At 32.9% G+C, this 27,904-nt stretch overlaps 3 protein-coding genes across 4 annotated transcripts in view; 1 reads left to right on the top strand and 2 right to left on the bottom strand.

Annotated features, from left to right (window-relative positions):
* Window positions 1-1,133: 1,133 nt before the first annotated feature.
* LOC131849821 (G patch domain-containing protein 1 homolog) lies at window positions 1,134-9,266 on the bottom strand. Its single transcript, XM_059199947.1, has 10 exons — window positions 8,823-9,266; window positions 7,768-7,958; window positions 7,074-7,212; window positions 6,674-6,855; window positions 6,173-6,403; window positions 5,430-5,582; window positions 4,891-5,038; window positions 3,312-3,726; window positions 2,533-2,739; window positions 1,134-2,090 (listed from the first exon to the last, which is right to left on the bottom strand). The coding sequence occupies exons 1-10, from the start codon at window positions 8,890-8,892 to the stop codon at window positions 1,178-1,180; spliced, it is 2,649 nt and encodes an 882-aa protein (XP_059055930.1). The 5' UTR covers window positions 8,893-9,266; the 3' UTR covers window positions 1,134-1,177.
* A 746-nt stretch (window positions 9,267-10,012) lies between these two features.
* Window positions 10,013-15,565, bottom strand: LOC131849816 (divergent protein kinase domain 2A). The gene is made up of 3 exons (XM_059199939.1): window positions 14,792-15,565; window positions 13,506-13,687; window positions 10,013-10,542 (listed from the first exon to the last, which is right to left on the bottom strand). The coding sequence occupies exons 1-3, from the start codon at window positions 15,407-15,409 to the stop codon at window positions 10,107-10,109; spliced, it is 1,236 nt and encodes a 411-aa protein (XP_059055922.1). The 5' UTR covers window positions 15,410-15,565; the 3' UTR covers window positions 10,013-10,106.
* A 564-nt stretch (window positions 15,566-16,129) lies between these two features.
* Window positions 16,130-27,904, top strand: part of LOC131849818 (monoacylglycerol/Diacylglycerol O-acyltransferase) — a 41,675-nt gene continuing 29,900 nt past the window's right edge. The window contains exon 1 of one of the 2 annotated variants that reach the window (XM_059199943.1): window positions 16,130-16,288. In XM_059199943.1, coding sequence (XP_059055926.1) covers window positions 16,231-16,288 — 58 coding nt within the window. In that variant the 5' untranslated portion in view covers window positions 16,130-16,230. Of the gene's footprint in view, window positions 16,289-24,275; window positions 24,566-27,904 lie in introns of those variants that run through there. The other variant, XM_059199942.1, reaches the window with a different exon arrangement.

A 27,904-nucleotide genomic window follows, 5' to 3' on the forward strand; every position in this document is an offset into this window, starting at 1 on the left:
GGTGGGCTATTACATCATGCATTTGTTTCTTTGTAAATGTTCAACTATTATTGCAGGACGTTGCTTTCGCTCTGTTTCCCGCCATATCTAACTGACCTTGGTACACCCACACTTTAGGCTACGTAACGTAAGCATTGTGTAAGAGTATTTATTTACAAATAGATTTCGTATTTTTACGCAAAACAGCCGAGTACTTTGAACTGAAACAGATGTATGGAATCCGTTGCGATGACGTTTATTCAGTTGGGTATCATGGGTTGTTTTTAATTTAGATTTTTTACGGATGTTGATGGAATGTGGAATGTGACCACACAATATACACTGGTAGGTCATCAATGATGGTAAGGTCGAGGATACGGTGAGAACTATCTAGAAATATAAAGTTAGACAACTATAAGTATAAAAAATATAAGTGATCGCCGTCTGTAAATAAAAGGCATATTATGAGAAAAAATAAATCAACATTACGTTGATAGAACTCAAAACAATTTTAATTTCCTACCGTTTGACAGTGTTTGTGAGCGCTAGTCTCTAAAACGGGTGCACTTTTCATTAATTGTGGTTCCTTACATTATCACAATAGATTAATGAAAATCGTACACATATAATTGTATTTTATTACTAGGATATTAAACAAACAACTGAAATGGTCGAACGAACGAAGTCGGATTCTGCTAGTATTATAGAAAACTATTAGTAATTTTTTTTATGGAATTGTAATAGCAAAAAAGTTGGTAAGTGGTAAGTGGTAACCGTCGCCTATAGGGGGGAAGAGGATTTGTTAGTAATGTGGACTTTTGACCCCATTACTAGCAATGGACTATGTCAAGTTGACCTCCACGCGGTTCATGGAAACCATCGTGATAAATTCCTGGTGAATTTGTCACGTGACCAATTGTTAACTGACCTGACCTTATGCTCATCTTATCATCCTCCACTGGTGCCCCGCCAGCTTAAACCGTTAGCGCAGGCAGGTACACCATTCCATTATCATCCATAAAAAAAACCGTCGCCTATATACATCAAAAGCAAATCACACTATCCTGATATGTCTGTGTTACCACTCATATGCTACTATTTCCGAGGCATTAATTAGAAATATATAGTTAAAAAATGAAAAAACAGTACTGGTTGTTGTAGTATACTATAATACAGTTGGTACCTAACAACATTAATATCATGATCGACTTTTCTTCTTGTGTTTTGATTTTTTATGTTTAGACTTGTGTTTCTTGCTCTTTTTCTTTTTTTCCTTTTTTGACTTGACTTCTACCCAAGAATCAGAGCTTGACGAGGAATCTATTTCCAATATTTCCTTATCCCTTTCACTCTGACTTCTAAAAACGGGTTTTAAGTTACTATCTTCACTTTTATTGTCTCCTTCTAATTTTTTTCTGATATTATCAGGTATTTTAGGCCCATAGGTTTCTTCAATGACTTGTATATTATCTATATTTACATCTTTACTGGCAACATTGGCATTATCTGTTACGTTGGCACTACTAGCAGCTTCTTTTTCATTTGTTTGTTTATTGTCAGTATTTCTTTTCCAAGAGTTTAGTTCATCGAAGTCTATATTCGCGAAGATACCTCTTGGCGGTGATGTATTTCTTTGTACATTTTTAGGCACATCTATAAATTCATTAGTATTTGTAGAGTCGCGATTCTCCTCAGTATTAGAAGTAACTTCATCTTCACTATCACTTAAAAATATAGCCTTATAAAGGTCCATTTTATCGAATTTATCTATAGTTTCTGTTACTTCTATACCTTGCTCTTTGTCTTTCAAGTCTTTTTCGGATTCCTTTAGAAACAGTTCTGCAACTGTTAATCTTTTAGTAAAACCTGTATGTGATTCTTTGATTTCACTAGCAGTTTTGTTATCTTTCTTATTATATTCATTTACAGTAGAAGCAGTTAAAATGATTGACTTATCTTGTTCTTTACTAGTATTCGGTGTATTTAAAGACTTTGATCCGCTGAACTTACTTTGCTCTTTGGCAAAACTGTCTTTATCATGGACCGATGACTCGAGATAGGAGAATATGGAATAGGACACTTTTGGTTTATCTTCTTTCGTTGCTTCGGGTCTGAGGACAAACAAAAGATTCTGTACAATATATTAGTTTAAAATAATAATTTTAAGTTTAGGATCAACATCGAACACATTTAGGCTATGGTAAATCTTTACCATCAGAAGGGCCATATGCTTGTTTGCCACCATTGTAATATAAACAAAACTAATATTTAACTCTATTTCTAAAAATATTCGAATCTCAGATTGTTGTTTCTACCGGATTCATATACCGCTTTAATTCTGATGGCCACCGGCTTGGTAAGTATATTATGTATGTATGTATATGTATATTATGTATTTACAAAAATCTAACATATTAGGTACAGTTTGTTAACAGTTGTTTAACACCCGTAGGACAAGCTTTGCTAGTATGAGACTAGGTGAAGCTGTATAAATTATCCTGGATTACTATTATTATTTTGTTTAATTTTCTCAGCTATATTATAATATGTTACCTCGCTCCACCTGGCTCCGGTATATTAAACCTCTTGCATACAAGCGATTCGGGTCTCCAAGGCACTTCACGTCGTGTCATTACTCCAAACAAGCCGCGTTTCGCTGCGTCTATCTGCTCGGGCGTGGCTAGACCGTAATTAGTTGAGCTTTTAGCCACTGCACATAGAGGGTTGAGGGCTTCATCCGGCTCTGATGCGTGAGTGAACCTGAATATATATGCAGGAAATCTTAAACTAAATAATTACTAATGTTATAAATGTGAAAGTAGGGATGTTTTTTACGCTTTCACACAACAACTACTAAACCAATCATCATGAAATTTTGTACATGCTCTTGGAGGTATTAGAATAAACATATGATACTTTTTATTTAAAAAAAATCAAATATATTTTATTATTTGTTAAAGCCTGTCAGTGGCTTAGTATGTCGTATAGTCAGCCTTGGTTTTCATAAATAAATAAAATAAATAAATTGCGAACAAGACCACGGGTAGAAGCTAGTAATATTATAAATGCGAAAGTTGATAAGTTACGTTTGTTATTCTTTCATGCAAAAAAAAGGATTTTGATGAAACTTTACAGTAATATAGATAAATTTTAATATAAAATATAGCCTATGCATAAACCGCAGGCACCTCTAGTAAATAATAAACTACTTAACCTAACTTGCTAAATGTAATGCCATATTTGAGAACAATTTTTCATTTATTTTTTTTACTTACATATTTTTATTCATTTACTAAGTTTTGCATGTAATATATAATATTAGTAAGAATTACCTATCACTCATAACACCAGTCAATGGCTTATACAACTTAGCCGCTTGCTCGAACTCCACTATCTCCCTATTCCTCTCCCATTCACTCAACCTGTCCATCTCTGCATCTCCCTCCTTCATATAGCTATCCCTGTCTTTCAAATACAGTTCATATCTCTTTTGCTTCTTTGGATTATTCATAAAAGGCCTAAACACTTTGCTGATTGGTTTTTCACTGTCTTTTATTGGAATATAATCTAATTCTGTTTTATCATCACTATTTGATACGAAGTTAACGTTTCTACCCAATAATTTAGCTATGGGATCCTCTGTGGGGGGCATGTTTGGTTGGGTGGTCGTATCTGGGACTTTAGGCACTGGAGTCTCGCCCAATAGAGAACCGCGAGCTTCTGCAGTTAGCTCGTGGCGGCCTAAACCTAGAAACCAACACATTATATTAAGATCTACAACCAAACATTTTATCATTTCATGCCTTTTCAATAGAAATCGAAACATTCTCGCCTATTCTTGCTTGTTTTCGCCAATTCCGATTTTTGTAATCAATGATATTGTATCGGCGCTACCGTGGCAAATTGCCGTCGTCAGTGCCGTGACCATAGAGACAATTTGAATTTATATTTTATTATTATTTCTTATGTATGTTAGTCTATAAGGTATTTATAATATGGGTCCATTTAGCCTGAATTAAATAAAAGAAATAAATTATTTTAGTGTTACACTTCCATATTCTTGACTAAAAATGTGACTAATTACAGCCCCGGATCCAGGAGGTGGCGACACGAGGCCCATGCCCCAGGCGGCACGATCTATGGGCGGCAAATTTGCACTTGGCAGATGAATACAAATTCATCATTAATGCACCTTTGACAACTTTACGACTGAGACGTCAAGTAAATTATTTTTCCAGAGCACATACACTTTTTTCAAATGGGGTGTTAAAAGGGGGGAGGATATTTTTCAGGTTTTGCCCCGCCTCAAAAAAAATGAAGATCCGGGGCTGTTGAATTAGGTAAGACAGAAGTACAAAGTATCTACTAGAAGTTATTAACATGGACAACAAACGTCTCTCTTCCATCTGAGAATGTTTCTGTTATTAAGTAGATCCTTTGCTGAACTAAATTTAAAAAAGGAACGTAATGAATTTCCGGTTAAAGTGTTCCATCTTTTTTTTTATATTATATGGTGACACCAAAATCTGGCCAGCATAAACCTTTGTCTATGCTAAGCAGATATAGTGACATATCCTTGGTTTCGGTGATTTTTTTTTGGAATTTAATGTTTTATAATGTAAATATATCTTAATTATGATTTTTAAACAAATTATAATATTGTGTATGTATATAATACAATATTTTTTATCTTGTAACAACTGTAACTACATGGAAATTGTGAAAATATCGTTACTGCATATTATGTCTTGCCATATATGTAAAAAAAAGTTTTTTACATTGATCAATAAACGAATTATATATACACTTTTACCATTGTTTATAATGTAATTATATCTTCACTGTTAAGTAGCTTTCTTCTGGAACAATTTCGTAATGAATTTTACTGTTTATATAAGTTTGTAACCATACCTTGATCTCTTTGTGGTTGATCACTGGGTTCAAACCTCGATCTTCTTGATCCGGCTGCAGCCGGCTTATAATCCTTAGGCAACGCCGGTGGAGGGTAGAAAGGTACTTGGGGCAATGGTTTGCTGGCCCTAACGTAGCCTTCCAGGACCTATTAGATTATATAATAATTGTTGAAGGGAAGGGGAACATTATTAATATGGACTAATAACTCCATCACTATCAATTTACAATGTCAGGTTGACATCCATGCGGTTCCCCCTGGAAACCATCGTGATAAATTCTGGTGAAATTGTCACGATGGCCTAATTGACATGACCTCATACTCATCTTATCATCCTCTACTGGTGCCCCGCCAGCGTATACCGTTAGCGCGTGCAACATTCCATTATCATCCATAAAAGAGCTTTGGTGGTCTAGCGGTTTAGCACGCCGCTTTACTTTCGATGTTTGCGGGTTCAATTCCTCGATACAAACATTCGTATTCATGAGTATGATTGTTTGTATCGGTTTGAGTTTTTTCTGTTTCTGTTTTAACTTACATTAACACCCATTTCCTTCACTTTTTTCTTTTGTTTGTCTTCTGTAGCAGCACCCAGTGTGAAGTCATAATGAGACATGTCCTCTGCCGCGTATATATCCTCGTCGTCGGCTTCAAATGCCCCTACTCCGAAGGCATGACCTCGTATTGACACCTGTACAGGAAATAGCGTTTATAAGACATACTCGATAATAATTCGTCGATTAAATAGAAAAATTTCATTTATCAAAATTAGAAGCTAGAATTGCCTCCTTTAAAATAAGGCAATTAAATTAACCACGCCGTCTTAATCATTATCTAAATACTTTTAAAATGACATATAATACTTTAAAGGCAAAATAATTTAAATAAATTACAAGGTGTTACATATGACCATCCAGGTCATAAATGCAGAGGATGGCTGAAATAGAGATGGATGGTGTTGCGGGGTAATAATATGATCATGTCGGTTGAGACGACGTATATTACAGATGATAATAGACTGACAAAATGTACATATAAATATTGATCTTATACACTAAATAATAATAGGAAAATGTAAGGGGCGACACATTTTAGACATGCAGTGCTTAATAGACAATATTTAATTTGTTTTACTAGCCATTATTAAATGCATGTATTACATTGGTGCATCTAGGTAAATACTTTAGAAAAATATCTAAGCTCAATATCAGATTAGATTGAATGAAAAAAATTCGAATCGAACCGCTTATTTTTGACGTCGGTAATCATAAATCTAATTACCTTCTTTCCCTTCTCCTTCATGACGAGATGACTTCTAGAACTGCTTGCGTCACTTCCGTACTCGCCCATCAAAGTGCCCAATACGGAATGTCGGCTGAGACCAGAGTAACCCAATCCAAACTTATCACTCTTATGGCTTAATATATAGGGTTCATAATCGTCTGGCGCAAACAGTGTTTCATAGTCGAAATCCGAATCTGAACTGTCATTGTCTGATGCAGGATCTTGGGTCTGTAAAATGATAATTATAATTGTATAATATACCCCTCCAATCCATCCCGCGTCCAATTTAAACGGGGATCAAAATTGCACGGCCTGAGCCGAGGTTCGAACCCCTATCGGTGCCCTCAGACCAAAGTCTAAAATTTCTTTGGCGGGAGTTGGCCTTCAGCCGCTCCTTAAGTCCTTTCGCGGGTTTGGAGTGCCATCTGCACTCGCCCTATTCGGTGAAGTTGTAAAAGCCTACTGCGGCCAACAGCATTAGAGTTGTCCGAAACTTACTGGTTTCATTTCCTGCGGCATGTAACACCCATATACTTTATGCTGCTGCTTCGCTCGTAACTTTTCAGCGCGCGTCACCCGATCCCCGGTGCCCTGCCCAGGCCGCCAGCCCATCGCGCGAAGCATACGTACAGCTGCAGTCTCGTGCACTGCTTTCAATAACCGTTCTAGTACTGGTTCACCTGGAACAGACAACAATGCAATGTTAAATGCTAATGGCGTATCGGTTAATGATGATGAAAAGGCGTAGGTTCCTGGAACCAGATGACTAATCAGAACCACCTAAAGAGATGACGAATCTGCTGAGAATCACACTCTACCCGCGCCGTAACTTTTACCATATCACTTCATGGTTTTCAACTGATTGCAGGATGGATACAGAAATAAAAAAGATAATTACCAGGTATTGGTCCATCATGATACCGTTGTTGCAGCTTCCTCTTCTGACCAGAGAACTCATGTTGTGTCTGCATATGTCGAGGCGCTATACCAAACTCGCTGCGATCTTCATCATCCATGAAATCTTCTGCTTTTTGACTCTGAAAAAGATTTTAAAAGTTAATGAGAAGTGCATTCAGCGTGAATCACTATTTGCAGTTCTTTCTTTTATTGTACTGATTTTTTTACAGTAACTGTATGGAGTTGAATAAATTCAGGATTGATTGAATACAACATTTAATATGTATTACCCATGCTTGCGGTTTCACCCGCGTAATATTTGTAGCCACATAAGTTATTCTGATTTATAAGCTATATTACTGTAAAGTTTCATCAAAATCCGTTCAACAGTTTTTGCATGTACAATATCCATCCACCAATACTCACAAACATTCGTGTTCATAATATTAGTAAGAGAGTAACAAAACCCATACACATATAAAATAATGATGCATGTATTTATTAATATACAAACTATACACTACTACATAAGCAGAAATACAATGAAATATAATCAGGTGGTGAAGCTGTAAAGGTCAGCTGAGACCAACAGCATTAGAGTAGTCCAAAAAAAAATGATGTAATAAATGTGTACCATCCATGTAAGATAACATAAAATCATAAATTTAATTCTAGAACAGTATAGATATACTAACAGAGAGTTGTGCTTTCTCTGATCGAGAGCTTTTAAAGCTTGCTGGGGTCCAGCCTTCTTGTGTACCAACTGTGTTCCCAAACCCTGCTGAAAAGCCACCTGTGAAAGCACCATGAAACCTTCGACGACCATGTGAATCCACTGCATATTGATCAGAGGGCTGTTGGAACTTGCGTTTTGATGGCAGCTCATCTACAAAGATAATAAAAAATTATAATAAACAAACTGTGCCCTCCAGCTGTGGACTAATATGCTGAAAGAGAGAGATGTGCTCGGAACTGACCTGGACCAAATAAACAAAAACCAAATCTAACCCAAAAAAGCCAAAAGCTAACTTTTATTGTTCTAACTTCCAAAACTATGAATTTTCATATAAACTTTCTTCCCCTATTTCATCATGGTAAAATTTTTACAAACTTTGAATATCATATTCATTTAGATTTAATTCACAGCCTAAAAAATAAGTTTCTAGCTACTAGCTTTAAAAGTGATGATAATTCCATACAATATTTTATCTTCCCTTACAACCCTTTATTCATATTAAAATGTAGCCTATGTCGTTTCTCAGGGTCTAGACTAACTGTGTACAAAATTTAATTGAAATTGCTTCAGTGGTTTTGGTGTTAAAGCGAGCAACAGAAAGAGTTACTTTTGCATTTATAATATTATAAATTAGTAAGTAACTATTCCCTTTCCTGGATTCTTGTCAAAAGAAAAATCAAAAAAGAAATATTATAATTTTATTACAACACAAAACTCTTTTTTTTAACTTATGAAAGTCAAGATTTTTGTATCAACATTTTTTTACTTACATCTAGTGCAGTCTTTTCAATTCAGAATATAGCAGTGAACATATTTATCAAAATATTTCATCAAATTTGTAACACATGCAGTCATTTCTATGTGAGATTAAATATTATTATGTTTAATGTATTACCACACAAACAAATAAACAAACAGTCACTACTTTATTTTTATTTTTATGTTAAATAATATATGTGTAAAGATAACATAGTAGTGAATTTTTATACATTTTGAAGAATAGGTTAACCTTACCTTCTTCGAAAGGTTCAAGTGGAGTTCCATACCGGATAACATTGTCATCGTCAGAGTCCGAATCATTCATTATAACAAATTAATTAATTTTTATTATTAACTAAATATCGAATTAATTAAAATATATAAGTGAATGACTATTTCAAATTGGCATACATGCATTAAATTTCTATTATTCAACAATACCAATATGACAAAGAAACTTTAGTCTTCGGAAATCTGTTTATTTATTACTATATCTTTATTTACAAATTATTTAATTAGATTCTTATTTCGGATGAATCGATTGCGTTTGCATTTTTAATAAAATGTCAAAATGTAAATAATCAATAAGATAGCGTTTATAATATTGCGCACATGTCGATTTCACAAGTTATTTCAGGTTAGTATTCAGTAATCTTTTTTGAAAAATATTAAACTAGAAATAAATAACATTGGTAAGCTTTTCACACACGTAAAAAAAACATATTATTAAATATTACCACAGAACTGAATACTTTGAGAATAATGTCAGTAGTGACAGTAGCAGATGTCAATCATGAGTCCTAGATCTTGTACTACGATAAAAGATTATTGGCCTTCGGTACGAGAACATTTTGATCGCCGTACAGGTTTTTACGATATTCTGACTTAATAATATGTTTAAAATACTATTAGAAAGTAGTGTTAATGTATTAGATTTTATCAGATTTATTTATTTCTTTGTGGCTATGTTTTCAGGTTGGCAACCCCTGTCAAAATAAAGCCAAATTTATTTTCATTTATTATTGATCTTATATTTCCGTTTACTCATTTTTTAACTCTTGTATTTATGACATAGACTCAGGCATGATTGTAACTGTTGAAAGTCGTGCAGTAGTTTGTAATATTTGACTCAGATCCTTCCATTTTTTTCCTCGTATTTGTCCTTTTTAATGATGGAACTGGCAAAGATCCTTACACCGTACAGCCTTCAAATCATTCCAATAAAACATAAATTTTCAGGTAACTCAGTGTTTCAGTAAAGAATATTGGAACAATATGTAACTGTAAGATAGTGAGGAATTATTAAGTCAATCTGACTTGATGATTACTCATCCTTTGAAAGTAAAAAAAAGAATTTCTTCAAAAGCATGCAAGTACTACATCGGATTTATTATTTCAAATTAACAGGGATTAGCATGAAAAAACAACGTTATGTTTAATGCATTTTTAATTTAATATTACCTATTAAATATCACAATTATTACAACTTATTTAAAATTTAACACAAAATATATTAAATTATATAGAATGAAATATTTATCATCTGATAACACCAAAACCGACAATTTTTTCATCCATGAGCATATCTGTAATGACATGCTGCAGTTTTGTTACTGTACGGAATCTATCATCCCCATGCAAACATTCCTCTAGTAACCGATGGAAATGAGGTCTTAAGGTATGCACCTCTTTCGGTATAGGATACAATAAAGGACTATCATCGCCTGCCAGTAAATAACACGCTGCCCACAGATTATGATCACTTAGATGGTGGATGCACATGTTTTCTACAGAAAAAGTAAAACCAGAGCCGATTATATCTCGAGTGTAACGCCGGTACCAGTCAGGTAGGTCTTTGCCTGGTGAAATATGCTTGTCCAGGACAATAACGTCTTCCAAATCAATAAATGTGATTTCATCTTTTTCATTGGCCACTATATTGTCCAATGACCAGTCCATGAAGTAAAAACGGAATCTGCAATTTAAAATATAATGTGATCAAAAAAAGATAAAAGCAACCCTATTTTCATTATCATTCTCTTGATACAACAACAATAAAACATTATTATGATTTATCATAATATTAAATTGCATTAAGATCTAAGGGCATATTAAATTTGATTAGAATCCATTTAACCGTGACCGGGTAACAGATAGACAGACTAGGGTTCATGGTTTCTCGAGCTTTTCAATTTCTCGGGTCTCGAGAATTCTCGAGGTCAATTTCTCGGGTCTTCTCGGGTTGTCGAGAAATTTACAATTACGTACCTTTTCTCATATTATTTGGTTCCAATAACGTCAAAAAATTCCTCTCAAATAAAAGTGTCAAATTAAACTTTTATTGAGTATATTTAAAAACATTAATATTATGAATATATTTTTTTTTAATTGAGAAATAATATTAGGTCCTTACATATGAAATTGGCGTTTTGTCGTACTGGCCACTTTGATCTCAAATATCTCCTCTTTGGTAAGGAATTCCATTTCCAAATTTATACAGCTATTCAAATGAAAAAAACTTAAAATATCGCGTAATTTACGAGTACGAGTTCCGCTCTGGCACCAGTGCTAAACGGTGCTAAATGGCTCGAAGTATTAATGTTGTGTATGGCAGTGGTTTTTTTTTACGGATGATAATGAGTTGGTGCACCCGTCTGCGCTAACGAACGCATAAACGAACTTTACGCTGGCGGGGCACCAGTGAAGGATGATAAGATGAACATGAGGTCAGGTCAGTTAGCCCATCATGACAAATTCACCAGGAATTTAACACGATGGTTTCCAGGGGGAACCGCGTGGAGGTCAACCTGACATGGTACTTTGCTAGTAATGGGATCATTAGTCCACATTACTAACAATCTCCTTCCCCCCTGTATGGCAGTGGTCTCGCAAAAGAAAACACGTGCATTTTTGGTTCCAACGTTTTCGTTCTGGAAATTTCGACCTGCAAAGCAATCTCCGTGGGCGGCCGGAATACAAGGTTGATAATGAAGAATTGAAGGCTATTGTAGAAGCGGATCCATCGCAAACCCGTCCGGGTTAGCTGCAGGCTGCAGTGTTAGTGACAAAACTGTTTGTTTGTTTGTTTGTAATTCTTTATTGTACAAAATATTAATAGATACATATGTCTTAAAAATAAATAAATGGTACAATGGCGGACTTATCCCAAAAGAGGGATTTCTTCCAGTCAACCTTTGAGTGACTGAAAGGAATTGTGGAGTGGTGGATACAAGTACAATAAGAAAATACGCGTCGAAAAGCAATATATGTATATAAAATTATAGTACAAGAAATAATAGTAAATCTAATAATAATTTTAATAGAAGCATAAATAATAACAACAAAATATAAATACATAAATACACATAAACATATATACATATACACATACATAAAATAAAGAGAAAATATTATAAATAATTGCAGTATTAAAAGAGCGCAGACTCGGAATGACCCCAGAGCTTGCAAAGGCGCCTTTTAAGGGTGCTAGTCGATGGCGATAATTTAATCTCTGTAGGTAGTGTATTCCACAGTCGGGCAGCTTGAACGGTAAAAGATTTAGTGTACCGGTGACTAGTATGAGAAGGAATTGTGAGTAGTAACTCTTGACAAGAGCGTATATGCTCACTGTTTTAATCCTTTAGCAAATTGGGAAGGTGAAAAAGCTTGAAAAGTGGGTCCCTCATGAATTCAATGGAGTAAATCGACAAACGCGCGTAGCCTGCTGCGTTACATTAATCAACCGGCATAATAATGAAGGGATTTTAAATAAAATCATTTCCTGTGATGGAAAGTTGATCTTGTACGATAATCGGAAACGCTCATTGCAATGGCTAAACCCTGGCGAACCAACCAAATCCTGCCCCAAGCCAAAATTGGCTCAAAAAATGTTACTTGTGAACGTTTGGTGGACTATTTCCGGTGTTGTTCACTTCGGCTTTCTTAAATCTGGCCAGACGATTACGGCAAATGTGTATTGTCAGCAATTGAGAAACCATGATGGAAAAGCTAGCTGCTAAACAACCGAGGCTGGTCAATTGCCAAGAACGCTTGACCACATACTAATGTGTGTCTAAGACAACCACCGTACTTCCCGAACCTTGCTCCAACAGATTACCATTTTTTTCGATATTTGGATAACTTCTTGCAAGGGAAAAAATTAAACTCCGATGGGGCAGTCCAAAGTGCAAAAACAAAAGGCAAAAGTGCATAAATAGAAATGGTACATACTTTGATTAAATAAATATATTATATTTTGAAAAAAGATACTTCAGGTTATTCCCTTACAAAACGCCAATTTCAATTTTTTAGGACCTAATTATTCAGACTTATATTTATAATGACAGCACCATTTTTGGCTACTTATTTAGGAAAAAAAAACAACGTAAACAAAAATATCTTAAATAATTGCGCCGCCACGCAACAACACAAAGGGCAATTTAATTTCTATATAGGTACATGATTTCTCGAGTTCTCGACTTTTCTCGAGCTTGATTTCCCGGGAACAAAACCTATGAATTTCCCGGGAATTCTCGGTTCGAGAATTCCCGGGAAATTCATAGGTTTTGTGAACCCTAAGACAGACACACTTTCGAATAAATAATATTAGTTTGGATATCATATCACAATTTCAATGAAAATAACTTGCAAAAAGTGGAAAAAAATATTACATTTTTAAAAAAAAACTTGCAAACTGGTATTGTTTTTTTATTACGATGGTGGCATTCAAGTATATGGCCCATCTGATGGTAAATGGTTAGCGTAGCCTATGAACGCCTGAAACAAACTTTTGAAAGTTTCCTACACAAAGCAAGTTGCAGAGGTTAGCTAGTAAATAGTGTGAATACTACTATTTAATTTAAAATGGTGACAATAATAAATACAAATTTGATGATATGTACTGTTAATTTAATTGGATATAATAATATTAGGGCTAACCTGTCATGTTTAAATGTGAAATCCATAGCTGCATCTAATATTTTCTTCGCATATTTCAACTTGCGATGCCAAGCTACATGCAGCAAAGATGAGAGAGATTCTCCTTCATACGCCACCACTTCAATGCGGCCACAGACCCCACCATATGCTGGTACTGGCCAACCATGTGATTTTGGTATAATCTGTAATAATAAATTAATATGAAATAAATGTCAGTGCCATGACCATAGAGACAATTTAAATTTATATTTTATTACTATTTCTTATGTATGTTAGTCTATAAGGTATTTCTAATATGGGCCATGTAGCCTGAATTGAATAAAATAAATCCCTAATAATAACCAATCCCTTCCCCCCACAAACTAAATACAATATAAAAAATTAGAAATATTTTACAAAAGTTATGTTCATTATAAGCTATGGAAGAGTGGAGCCTCCTGGCACAGCCATCTTTATGCTTAAAAGGAATCTTAAACAACTGTAGAACAACTGTAGTTGTAAAATTGTGTTACCTAAATAATTTTGTTTTTTTTTTAATTTGAACATCTACTGTAATAATAATAATAGCCTTTATTACTGTTAACTTTCAAGTTTACAATTTTTTCTAATTATACATATAATTTGTAGTAACTGTGTTCCTATTAGTTTACATTTACTTAATTGTTTTTTTTTTGTTAACTGTTTGTTGTGATGTGACCTTCTCTAAGTTTTTCCATAGAATCCAGCCCTTTGCTCTTAGAGTCCAACTTTTTCCTGTCTTCCTAATATCTACTGTACTAGTTAATATGCTTACAATATAATGTGTTATTGATTTACAAATATCTTGTTAGTATAAACAATATCTATCTATAATGAACTTAATTAAGTACAAGTTGTTAGAACTAAAAGAAAAGGAGTTAGACCAATGGAGACACTGGAAAGATAGTAAGTAAAATTAACAGCAGCCCCCTACCAGAGAAGGGTAGCCCAATATAGAAGCAGCCACTCTGCACTGCATATATAATATAATTAATAAATAAACATAGGAAAAATCTAATAAAGGAACAATTGTGTAACTAATACTAATAAATATATTGTACATATAGTATAATAATAGAAACTAACATATGTAAAAAAGAATGTAATAAGTACAGAATAAACAGTTCAGTATTTTTGTTTTTTTTATTTATATTTTATTTGTTTCACTGACATTATTCGTTTTTATTAACATATTGACTTCAACTGCGATTTGATACAGCCGAAGTTTCATAGGTTTCATTAGTAGATTAATAAAGAAATAGACATACTTGTAAAATAACAGGCTCCGGATTAATACTCAGCATTGTCCAAAGGTTTATCATATCAGATCTGTAATTGGACTTCTTATTGTTCAATACAGGCTGCACCAGGTCATAAATACTGTATGCATACGGACATAAGACCAGACCTTTCCGTGGCTCCATATCTGGGAAACTCAGATTGTATTGAACTAATTCTATAATTTTTTCATTCATGTTGGAAGCATTCAGTAAATGTATTGGTTTACAATTATGTTTCAAGTGCCACTCCTTGCAGATCTTCGAGTCAAACTCTTTCAGCTCCCAGTCATGCGATAACTTCTTCAGAACCACCCTGCGGTTAGATTTTGTGAAGCCATAATAAATATTTTTCGCGTTGAAAATTCCCATCCATCTGTGACTTGATTCTAGTATGATTTGATTTGAATATAGTTCAGGACATACAGATATTCCATAACAGGCCGGACATGTCTCTAACTCAGTTAAATGCATTATTCTTGGGGTTTTGAGATCACCAAACAACAGAACGGAAGCATAGAAAAACAGTCCAAATGCGGTAACCATTAAAAATACGCGCTTACAAAACCTACGTCGAAGTAACATTTTTTGGTAAATTTTGTCATTCATCCTAAACACTATCTATTAAATCAATTCATTACTAAAATTAATTCATAATTTAAATCTAATTTCCAAACAAAATATTAAAAGAAAAGTCAATTTTGACAATAAATAAACAAAACAAAACTGTAAAACCCGAGAAGAACCTACAAAGACTTAGTCGTAAGTCATTACGTCTGTCAATATTGATAGTTATTTCTATCAATTCAATAAGTACTCTGTGGGCAGCCAATAGTTCATCATTAATTTTCAGGCCTCGGTTTTGGTGACAACTGTGAATACAACATTAACAAAATTTATACGTTATGATCAGCACGAAAGATTGAGATTTGTTCTATTCAGATTTTCTAGTCAATCGCTGTCAGAAAGAGACGAATTTCTCTGTCGTTTGTCTAATACACGCATTGTTTTATTTCCTTGAATGTTATTTAAGAATTTTTATTACGTATTGTATGTATATTTCTTAAATTCGTGGACAAATTATTTTGAAGATTTTTATTCGTAGACAAAGAATCGACGATACTTTCACTATTCCTTGATTGATGACTGAATTAAGATTGACATATACAAATCTGTTTGAAGTATTGTCAGTCTGCTATCAGTGCGTCATTAATATCATATTTGTAAATTAAATTATTATCAAATAAATAAGAAATTCTGAATAAAAACTATAATTTCTAGTGTAATTTATATAGAAAAAATATTTAACTTCTTTTGTATATAATTATGACAGGAATATTGTGTTAATAGTTTTATTCTAATTAATAATATTCATACGAGGACCTATAGTAATTTATTTATATGTGATTCAAATCCAGTTATAAAGGACAATGGGTTTTATTTCATATTTTGTTGATAATTACACAGCAAGTCTATATGATATAATAGGTAAGTTGATTATTTTTTTATTAGTATCATGTTAAAAAGGAATGAATACTGTAATTATATTTATTTACGTAGGTTAATAATAATGTTTACTTTATGAGAACTTTGCTTGCACAACCTTGACCTATTATAACAAATCTAATTATCTAATCTATTTATCTTTAATCATACGTACGCCTTTTAAAGTCTATTTAGTTATTTAAATACTTAAATCCTTTTTAGTCACAATAACATTCTTCATTGAAGATTAAACAAAGAAAAACAATATTCTTTTTATTGATTTATATTATGGTTTCATCATTAATTTTATTCATTAAATAAAAAGTTCGCCTTAAAAAAATAAACTACCTTAAGTAATGAAATAAAACATTTCTCCTTTGTTAATTTTTATTCTCTGTGGGAACCAATGCATTATCTTTATTTTTAGCTAGCTGTACGCACAACTTCCTCTGCATGGAATTGTGCAACATTACTTTATTTTTCTAAAATAAAAGTAGCCTAAGTTACTCTTTATTACATCAGTTACCTGCCAAAAAAAGTCCTGTCAAAATCGATCCAACCATTTCAGAGATTAGCTGGAACAAAGAGACAGACAGACAGACAAAAATTGTAAAATATCTTATTTTGGTGTATGTACCCTATTTATATTCATATGCACATAGTATAAAATGGTTATTTCGATGTTACAAACAGACACTCCAATTTTATTTATATGTATAGATGAATTTGAACATACTTACTTTATTTGGCAGACTTGAAAAGTAAAATAAAATATTTCAAATACAGTTTATAAAGAGTGACAAATATCATAACTCAGAATTGACATCTAACATTTCGTTCAGTAATTATAAATGTTAAGTACCCATAATGAGTATTTATTTTATACATCACAGTAATGGTTTAAAATAAAGTATTTTTACATTTTTACTTTTACACAATTTATGTAATAGTATAAAGTATAATTAAACCAAAAATAAAGTAGGATATGTTATTATAAAATATGGTTGGCAACCCTAGGTCAAGCACACATGCTTGCTTACTGGCCAATACACAATTGCCGATACATCCAAATTCACCTCGTAATGATTTCACCTCATTAAATTTCTTTTAGCAACAAAATCAGTGTTCAAGTAGCTTTCAACCAAGGCAGTTTTAATCAATCAATCAATAGATCAACTAATATCTTTATCATGGAACTGTGGGTTTAAATCTCCACAGTGGATATCATAATTTTAAAGATAAAACTTATGTTTACAATTTATATAAGTTCTATTGAAACAGTGCGTAGATGAAAATTATTTTTAAATTGATATTGAAAATCAGCAGAACATAATATAATTATTAAAATACTTCTTAGTGTTCCTAATGTACTAGTCACATAGTTTTATAGTTCCAAGTATATATTTTAGACTATTGAAAATTATATAATGCTTTTTGCATTTATTTTGAGACATAATTTTTTTTAAAATATGATTGTATGCCATATAATGTTTATATATTTATATATTCAAATATCCTATATGTTCATAAAAATCTTGACTTATTTCCAAAAAACAGCAATATTCATAATATTAATACTAGATTTAAAGATTAACTTGCTGTCCCCAAGTATCATTTAGAAAAAGTTAATAGGTCTTTTATGGGAATAGGTATAAAAATTTACAATAAGATACCAAAGGATATGTTGGAATTACCCTTAAATAAATTCAAAACATCTGTTAAATCATATTTACTGAGCAAAGCCACTAAACAATTACTTGAATGACGAGTGTGCATGGCAATAGTTGTTCATGCACTGAATTTTCATTTAATGTTAGACATAGACACCTATATAAATATAAATTGTAAATAAACTGGCTTAAAAAAAAAAAGTAATTCAATTGAGTTTCTTGCCAGTTCTTCTCAATTGGATCTATATACCGAACTGGACGGTAGGGAAAAAAATAAAATTATAATGTAAAAATTTGACATTCATATGCGGCTAAAATGTCCTAAAATGAATAAATGATTTTTTAATTTGAATTTATGACAAATTAACAAAAATTTTAAAAACAATTTTGAGAATGATAAAGAAAACAAAAATTTTGCTAATAACCATCTTCCTAATGACATGAAGCTGATGCTTGAAGCTTTAATAATAATCTCAGGAGAATTCACACAGCATACAGACCCAAGTTAAGCTAGATAAAGCTTGTGCTATGGGTACTTGATAACTGATACAAATACATAGATCAATTTACATATAGATACATTTTATGTAAATACATACGTATTCTATATATAATATGACAAACACCTAGACTGATACAAACATACCATAACATCATATTCATAAATATAAAATATTTGCACCGTGCGAGGAATCGAACCCGCAACCATTGAAAGTAAAGCAGTGTGCTAAACAACTAGACCACTGAAGCCTTCAAATATTAAGTAGCGACACCTAATGATAACATATAACACCACAGATACAGATATAATATATAACATCACAGTGGTGAGGTAACCACCGCGTTGGGGGAAGGGTGTTGGTAATGTGATAAATTCCTGGTGGATTTCAATTTGTCACGATGGGCTAACTGACCTGACCTCAAGTTCATCTTATCATCCTCCATTGACGCCCCGCCAACGTAATCCGTTAGCGCAGGCGGATGCACCATTCCATTATCTTCCATACAAAAAAAAACATCGCGTTGGGAGGGAAAGGGAATTGTTAGTAATGTGGATTTACGATCTTATTGCTAGCAATGTATCATGTCAGGTTGACCTCCACGCGGTACCCCCTGGAAACCATCGTGATAAATTCTTGGTGAATTTGTCGCGATAGAATAGAATAGAATAGAAAATCATTTATTCAAATAAACTTAATTTAAGCACTTTTGAATAGTCAACATTTTTTTAAATCTACCGCTTATTCGGAAAGCTGTCTCATCACAAGAAGAATAAGCAAGAAACTTGTGTGTTGCTCTTTTAAACGATCCTTGTAAGTTCACATTTTACAAGTCGAAACGTGTGAATACAAACTACCATAAATTAGTGCTGGTACTAATTTATTTAGGCTCAAATATAAAAACAAGAGCAGACCAGTCCCTACAAGCAGCACTCGTTCACGAGTATGACGGATGAGCCAGCCATCACTGCGCTCGACCATATTTTAGGGAGCCCAATGACCCGGCCCACCACGCCGCCACAAGTCTGGACATTTTAGTGAGCATGACTACTCATTCCACTCGACCACGTCACAGCTACAAAAATTACTATGTGGTAGTCAGTATTCGCACTTTACATGAGGATGCATGCGGCAATCAATACAAAAGCCGCTACGCTATCATAGGTACGCTATAGATAGGCTAATTGACCTAACCTCATGCTCATCTTATCATCTCTCCACTGGTGCCCCGCCAGAGTAAACCGTTAGCGCAGGCGGGTGCACCGTTCAATTGTCATCCATAAAAAGAACCACCTCGTTACAATATTAGCAGTGATGAAAAATATAGAGAAATAGAAATGACTGAATAATCGATTTGTTTATCTTTGTGGAAAATTATAGTGGAATCATATTACGTAACATAGTACGACGCATGATAATGTATTCAGTTAGTGGATAAAATGCGTCATGTTTAGTCTATAAGATCGTTAGCCTGGACTTAAATGTACTATCCGTACTAATAGTATAAATACGAAATTGTCTGTCTGTCTCACTTAGACGCCAAAACTACTGAACCGATTTAAATGAAAATTGGTACACAGAGTCTAAACCCTGAGAAAGGATATAGGTTACTTTTTAATGCAAAAAAGGGTTGTAAGGGGTTTAAAAGTGATATGAACGGTTATAAGGAAGTATCGTCATTTTTAAAGCTAGAAGCTTGAAACTTGTTGATAAAATATAAATAAAGAAAAAGGGTTGTAAGGGATTGAAAAGGAAATAAAAGATTGCATGTAATTATCGTCATTTTTTAAGCTAGACGCTGGAAACTAATTTTTTTGGCTGTTGATTGAGTTGTATGGAATTCTGTATGGAAATTTTTCATTTTTGAAACTAGAATGAAATGATGAAACATTTTTATTTGGAATTTACTTGGTTAGATTTTCAAATATTTTTTTCATTATTTGGTCAAGGTCACTATTTTACAGGGACGAAGTCGCGGGTACAGCTAGTAGTCAATAAATAGACTATTGATCTGTAAATGGAAGAGCCGATTACACATTGTTCTTATATAATCTGTTTCTTGTTTATTAAGCGGACATATAATGACATGTATACAGTACATATAGCCGCAAAAAGGGGGCAATGACGCTGGTCATTAATAAAACGTACGTGCGAAGAAGTGACGTAAAGTATCGAACACAATCAGTTCAGTATTGACATCACAGTTTTCTTAATAAGTGAAATGGCAAACATCATCTGATAATAAATTTTTGTTAGGTATTGCGGGATTCAGAGCCCTCGAAACTTCATAAAAGGACGTCATGTCCTTTTATGAACTGGTCTCCTTGCAATTCCGGAAGAGCTTATGCCTCCGTACCCTGTAATTTCTCTGCATTATCTCACACTTCAACAGAATTTGTGGGGCCCTGGGCTAAATCTCTTTAGAGGCCTACCTAATTATATTACTCAACTAAAAAAATACACCGTCCAAAAACAAGCGACCAGAAATTCCCCGTTCCTTTCGGTAGACGCGCACTTGCATGGGTTGATTGATCTCAGGGTTGCCAACATTATGATAGGTTTTTTTACATTCTAGATATTTTTTTATATTCTAAATATCGTTTCAGTGGGGACTGGGGGCCCTTTATATCCTTGGGACTCTGGGCTGCATCCCAAAAAGCCCTTAGGTAGATCCGTCCCTGCACTTCATACCATTAAGCGGTATCAAATAACTAATTGTTATAACATGTGTAAGCATATTGAAAGTGTATAAATATAAAAAAGTTAGTAGAAAGAAACCTTGTACTCAAGACATATCTCACAAAGCGTTCTTACACAGATGAGTTAATGCCCCTTCGATCGATCCCCCATCCAATTCAAACGGCGATCGAAATTACCTGATAGCCCGAGCCGAAGTTCGAACTCCAAGCGATGCCCTCAGACTAAAGTCGTATCCGGCAGTTAGTCTTCAGCTGCTCCATATGTCCTTCCGCGGGTTTGGAGTGCCATCTGCACTCGCCCCCTATAATCCGGTATAGCTGTAAAAGCCAGCTGTGTTCAACAGCATTAGAGTAGTCCAAAAATTAGAGTAGTTGAAAAAAATTGACGAGTTTGTACAAAATATACCTAAGTTAAGATAGTAATACTGTATGATTTTCCTTATTATTGTGCGTTATTAATTATTATTCTTACATTATATTCTGCTCTTAACTGTTACCCGTGGCTTTGTCCTCATGGAATTTAACTTTTTTTTTATTAAAATAAATAAATAATTTTTGTAATAAATAAATAAATTAAAATAAATTATACCTGTACATTTTTCGATCCGTTTCCCTAAGATTGCTTTCAGCAATAAGGCCGCTTTATTGTAACTATACATGTTGTCCTTTAATATATTGTTTATGACTTTTTTTTACTGTGTGTTACAAATAAAGTATATTCTATCTATCTATCTATAAATTAAAATAAATGTAGTACTCCTATAACATTATCTACCTGCAGTAAATTGCCGGTTCAACAGTTTTAGAGATTTTTTTTTTGTTATGGATGATATTGGAATGGTGCACCCGCCTGCGCTAACGGTTTACGCTGGCGGGGCACCAGTGGGGGATGATAAGATGAGCATGAGGTCAGGTCGGTTAGCCCATCGTGACAAATTCACCAGGAATTTATCAGGATAGTTTCCAGGGGGAACCGCGCGGAGGTCAACCTGACATGGTTCATTGCTAGTAATAGAGTTATGAGTCCACATTACTAATAATCCCCTTTCCCCCCTAAGTTTTAGAGATTAACAAGAACAAACAGACAGGCAGAGACAAAAATAAATATTTTTATGATGCATATACCGTATATACTTTCATATGTATTTAGGAAAAGCTGTTAATTTCAAATTACGAAGAGACACTTCAATTCTCAATAATATTATAAATGCGAAAGTGACTCTGTCTGTCTGTCGGTCTTTCACGTCGAAACTACTGAGCCGATTTAAATGAAATTGTGTACACAGATAGTCTAAATCCTTTTTTTTTTAATTCTTTTTAAATTTAGGGACTTTTGTACCATCTAAGTACATGTCAGTCCCATTGTACCCTAAAACCAATCACTCCATTACCTCACCAGTGAACAAATTGCCTTAGCCGCACCGCCCGAAGGATCGGCTAAAACAGTTTGTATGGCACCAACATCCAATATATTTATTTCATGGTCTGACGTTATTCCATGTCGTTGACTCTCGTTCCTGACACACTCCATCAGCAAATGATAAACATCCTGTCTAAATCCTGAGATAGGACTTTTTAATACAAAAATGGGTTAGATACACTTCAATCCTTAATAATATTATGAATGCAAAAGTGACTCTGTCTGTCTGTCGGGCTTTCACGTCGAAACTACTGAACCGATTTAAATGAAATTGTGTACACAGATAGTCTAGACCCTGAGATAGGACTTTTTAATACAAAAAAGGGTTAGAGACACTTCAATCCTCAATAATATTATGAATGCGAAAGTGACTCTGTCTGTCTGTCTGTCGGGCTTTCACGTCGAAACTACTGAGCCGATTTAAATGAATTGTGTACACAGATAGTCTAGACCCTAAGATAGGACTTTTTAATACAAAAAAGGGTTAGATACACTTCAATCCTCAATAATATTATGAATGCAAAAGTGACTCTGTCTGTCTGTCGGGCTTTCACGTCGAAACTACTGAACCGATTTAAATGAAATTGTGTACACAGATAATCTAGACCCTGAGATAGGACTTTTTAATACAAAAAAGGGTTAGAGACACTTCAATCCTCAATAATATTAAAAATGCGAAAGTGACTCTGTCTGTCTGTCGGGCTTTCACGTTGAAACTACTGAACCGATTTGAATGAATTGTGTACACAGATAGTCTAGACCCTAAGATAGGACATAGGATACTTTTTAATATAAAAGAGCGTTGTATGGGATTCATATCATCACTTATAAAACTAGAAGCTTAAAACTTATATTTTACCCTGTTGATTAAATATAAATAATATGACATTTTAAATTAAAATAAAATACTCTTAAGGGTTAGAATAAAATACGGGATGTAAGTTTGTATGGAAAGTCATTCGTCGTCTATTTTACGCGGACCAAATCACGGGCACAGCTAGTTTTGTGCGTTTGTATACGTTATTTAGTGTAAGTTAACTTTACCGTTATATGTTAATTGTGACAGGGGTTACGCTTTGGATGCTGATTACCACTAGAAAGAAGGTTAGCTGATCCTAACTTTTATTATTGTTGACGACCTCGGTGGTCTAGCGGTCTGGCACATCGCTTTACGTCGGATGGTCGCGGGTTCGATTCCTTGCACGGCACAAACATTTGTATTCATGAGTATGATCGTTTGTATCGGTCTGGGTGTTTTCTATGTATAATATGTATGTATTTACGAAAAAAAAATATCTGTTACAAACAATATATTAAATTTATTATTTTAACAATATTGATTTATAATACATAAATGAAATATAATAATATCGTAATCGAATAAACATCTACAGTATTCTAAAGGAAAGAAAGAAAGTGGCGGTTCATTATCTCAGTTTTAAGAGGTAGTCATTTTATTTTTATTATAAACTCATGTTTTTCATTTTATTTTAAACTCATGCCTTTTTCGAGTTTAAAATAAAATGAGTTTATAATAAAAACAAAATGACTGCCTCTTAAAATGCAGACATTATTAATTACCTATTATTTGAAATCCGTTTGCCTATCGTAACATGTTTTATAGATAACAAATTATAGCTTGGGTCGGCATCTTGTCGCTCGGCTTATGCTATCGTGGCCATTCATGGCTTGTACGTCGCAGTCAACATACGGTTATACTTAATTAATATATATTTCTTAATACATGCGTTCGCGGAATACTAATTTAGTTCAGTAGCGGCCGGACGGTATCGGTGCGTTCTCGCATTTGATATTTTTAATCGTAAACCGATATTTTTTCTGGTGAGCAATGGTGAAGAGCCTGTGCATACATAAGACTGTGAAAGCGTTCATCATGAGTGACATGCTGAAGAAGTTCGATTTCGACGCGACGAACGATTTCGTGAAAATTGCAATCGCCATCGCCGGCTTTTATATGGGAATTTTTTATCGTATGTATTTCTTTATTTTTATATTTTTTTTTTCATGTATTCTTGTATATAAATTTTCGCATTTTATTGTTCTATTAATAATTTTATAGTAAATAAAGGTATTTGCCTCTCGCAACGTTTTGAGTAGGTTGGTCTTTTTTTCATTTGCTTATTTTTTATTAATATGTAAATGCATATTATTTATATTTTATTTTGAGTATTGTGTGTTATAATATATTTTGTGTAATTGAATTAACGTTTAATTATTTTTTTTAATGTTAAATGGTGTTTAATGTTGTACTCATTAAGAAACGGGATAAAATTAAATTATATTAATAATTAATTAATTTAACTTCAATGCACACAATATAAAAATACAGTATACAGTACATTTGGCGGACATAACACCATGCGGCATTTTCTACCAGTCAACCATAGGTGGTACAGAGAATAATTGTTGGCGGTGCAAATATAATAAATGATAAACAAAATGCAACAAAATATAAATGGAACGATAAATGCAATATATATCTAAGAAATACAATAATATATTACGTAAATATATACAAATATTATATTATATGTATTTCCTTTTTTTTTATACATATTTTTTCATTTACTTATATTTATACTTTCGCCTTTATTAATATAGTTAAACGGGTTATAACACTTATAATTTTATGGTAAATAAAGGTATTTGCCTCTCTCGACGTTCGGACTAAGTTGCACTTTTTGTCATTTGCTTATTTTTAATTTATTTGTAAATGCATGTTCTTTTTATTATGTTTTGAGTATTGTGTTTATGTATTTACATAAAATGTATTATAATATATACAACATATATTATAATATATTTTGTAATTGTAATTATTGTAGTAATTGTAAAAACGTTTAAATTTATGTTTTTTATATTTTTAACGGTTGTTTACAGTTGTACAAGAAACGGGATAAAATTTAATTATATTACATTATATTAATAATGTTGCTTATATTTAGAAATTGCATAGCGTAATGTTTTCCTCTTAATAGATAGTTTAAAATTGTGTTTGTTTGCTAAATATTTAGGTAATTAAAAAGGTAAAATAGTATTTCGTTCCTGCTTATTTAAAAGTTGCTTTGCACTAGTTTGTTTACAAATAAACCAGAACACACTATTCTTCACAAATAGAATGTATAATAAATACTTGTTTTCCGGGATAAACTCAAAAACTACTCGTACCTATACTCTTAATTTATGCTGAATGTATATATATCTATACTATTATTATTATATAAAGGTAAGATTTGATTGTATTATGTTTTCAAGTTGGGAAGTACTAAATATCAGAATATACATAGTTATTCATATAGGACCTTTAGGCCTTTTTTGCAAGTCATAATTTTATATCACTGTCCCTACCATTCAGTTTGGCTAACTACTCCAGCTGAGAAGAACTGACAAGAAACTCAACTGGTATATTTTATTTATTAGTTTTTTAATCTGCTCCAAAAAAGGAGAAGGTTCTCATATCGGCTGTATTTTTTAACGTATGTTACTTCATAACTTCGTACTTTATAAACAGATTTGAAACTTTTTTAATTTCAAAGCATAAACTTTCATCGGGTTCCAATTTTTTTAATGTTGTTTTTTTTTAAGTGTTATATTTTTTTTTACTTTTTAAATTAGTTTTTTTTTAATTATTTTCATTTAAAAAAAACTATTGTATTACAATAAAATAGTGTTGGGATGACCTAATAAGCATGATGTCTGTGTTAGATCAAAATATGTTTATACATTCGTAAGACAGATTGTAAACACTTTCGTTTTCACGAAATTGACAAATGACACCCACAATGACGAAACCGCATTACCAGATGTGGTCGATACGTACAGAATTTAATATGACCACAAGTTAGTCACAGAATCTATTACTAACCCAAATAATACTAGCTGGATTATAATTAAATTTTGCCCTATTGGTAGACCAACAGAGTGGTAATGTAGAATGGAATAGATAGGTGATATAAAGTTTTCGATGCGATATTGAAACCTTCAAGAACTACAAGTAGAAGCTAACTTTATTCAGATAGACTTATTATAAACACTTTTGAATAATTATATTTATTTAGGTAGCGGTAAACACTTTCACACATCGGGTGAGCCGCATGCTCGTTTGTCCCCTATGCAAAAACAAAGTAAATACTTAATGAACAAGAGTTAAGGAAACTAATTAAAAATGAAACTAAACTAAATAAAAATAGTTTCACATACGCATTTATAATGTTACAAGAATTATCCGCCGCTTCGTCTGCTTTTTTGAGTTAAGGAACTAATAGCTATGTCCGGCGTGACTGAATCTATTTTCGTAACAAAGTTTAATTAAAATCCGTTCAGTCTTAATAAAATAACAAGTATACAGACGGTCACACTTATAATATTAGTATTGCATAGCGACCTGCCCTGGTTTTGCTCGGATACATATAGTATTAGAAATTTCTAATGAAAACAATGTAAAAGGTACTCGTATTTATACACGTTTCTTTTTTTAACTTTAACTTTTTTCTAAAGCCAAAGTAGCCTAAGTTACTCCTTATTACATCAGCTACCTGCCAAAAAAGTACTGTCAAAATCGGTCCAGCCATTTCAGAGATTAGCCGGAACAAACAGACAGACAGAGAAAAATTGTAAAAAATGTTATTTTGGTATATGTATTTTAATAATAATTAACGTATTTTAATTTCATATGCATGTAGTAAAAAACGGTTATTTCAATATTACAAACAGACACTCCAATTTTATTTATGTGTATAGATGTGAAAGAATTTTTAAAATGGGTTGAATATGTTTTGATTTGTTTTGTATTACAAACAACAAAGTTACTTTATCCCTTTTATAATATTATATTTGATAATTATTTAGGTAGGTAGTAGATTTAATAGTTAATATAGGTAGTAGTTTAGTACGTATATTCAGGGCCGGATTAACTGTTTCGGGGCTCATAGGCAATACACAGAGTCTTAATTTGATTCAGCAAAATATATTGAAACTAATTCACTAAAGGCTATTTGGCTAGGCCATATAAATAATATAAATACTAAAATGTTTAGTAGTTAGCTTTGTACAACAATACAGGTTTTTGATACTTATCCACTACTCTACTACGAGCCACTCTTTAGACTGTATTAAGAGGTTGAATATAAGCTATTTTTTATCTTAAATATCTTTTTATTTTAACCTGGGAGGGGATAAAATAGGGATTAAAATTTATGCAGACAAAGCCGCGAGTAGTAGCTGCTATAGATTATTAAAAAAAATCTATATTTTGTTAATATATACATATAAATTATTAGGCGTTTGAAAAATTTTATCTCCTCTCTGGT

This window comes from Achroia grisella, unplaced genomic scaffold (genome assembly GCF_030625045.1).
Source record: "Achroia grisella isolate CSIRO2021 unplaced genomic scaffold, CSIRO_AGI_Agris_v1 utg660, whole genome shotgun sequence".
Classification (NCBI taxonomy): Eukaryota; Metazoa; Arthropoda; class Insecta; order Lepidoptera; family Pyralidae; genus Achroia; species Achroia grisella.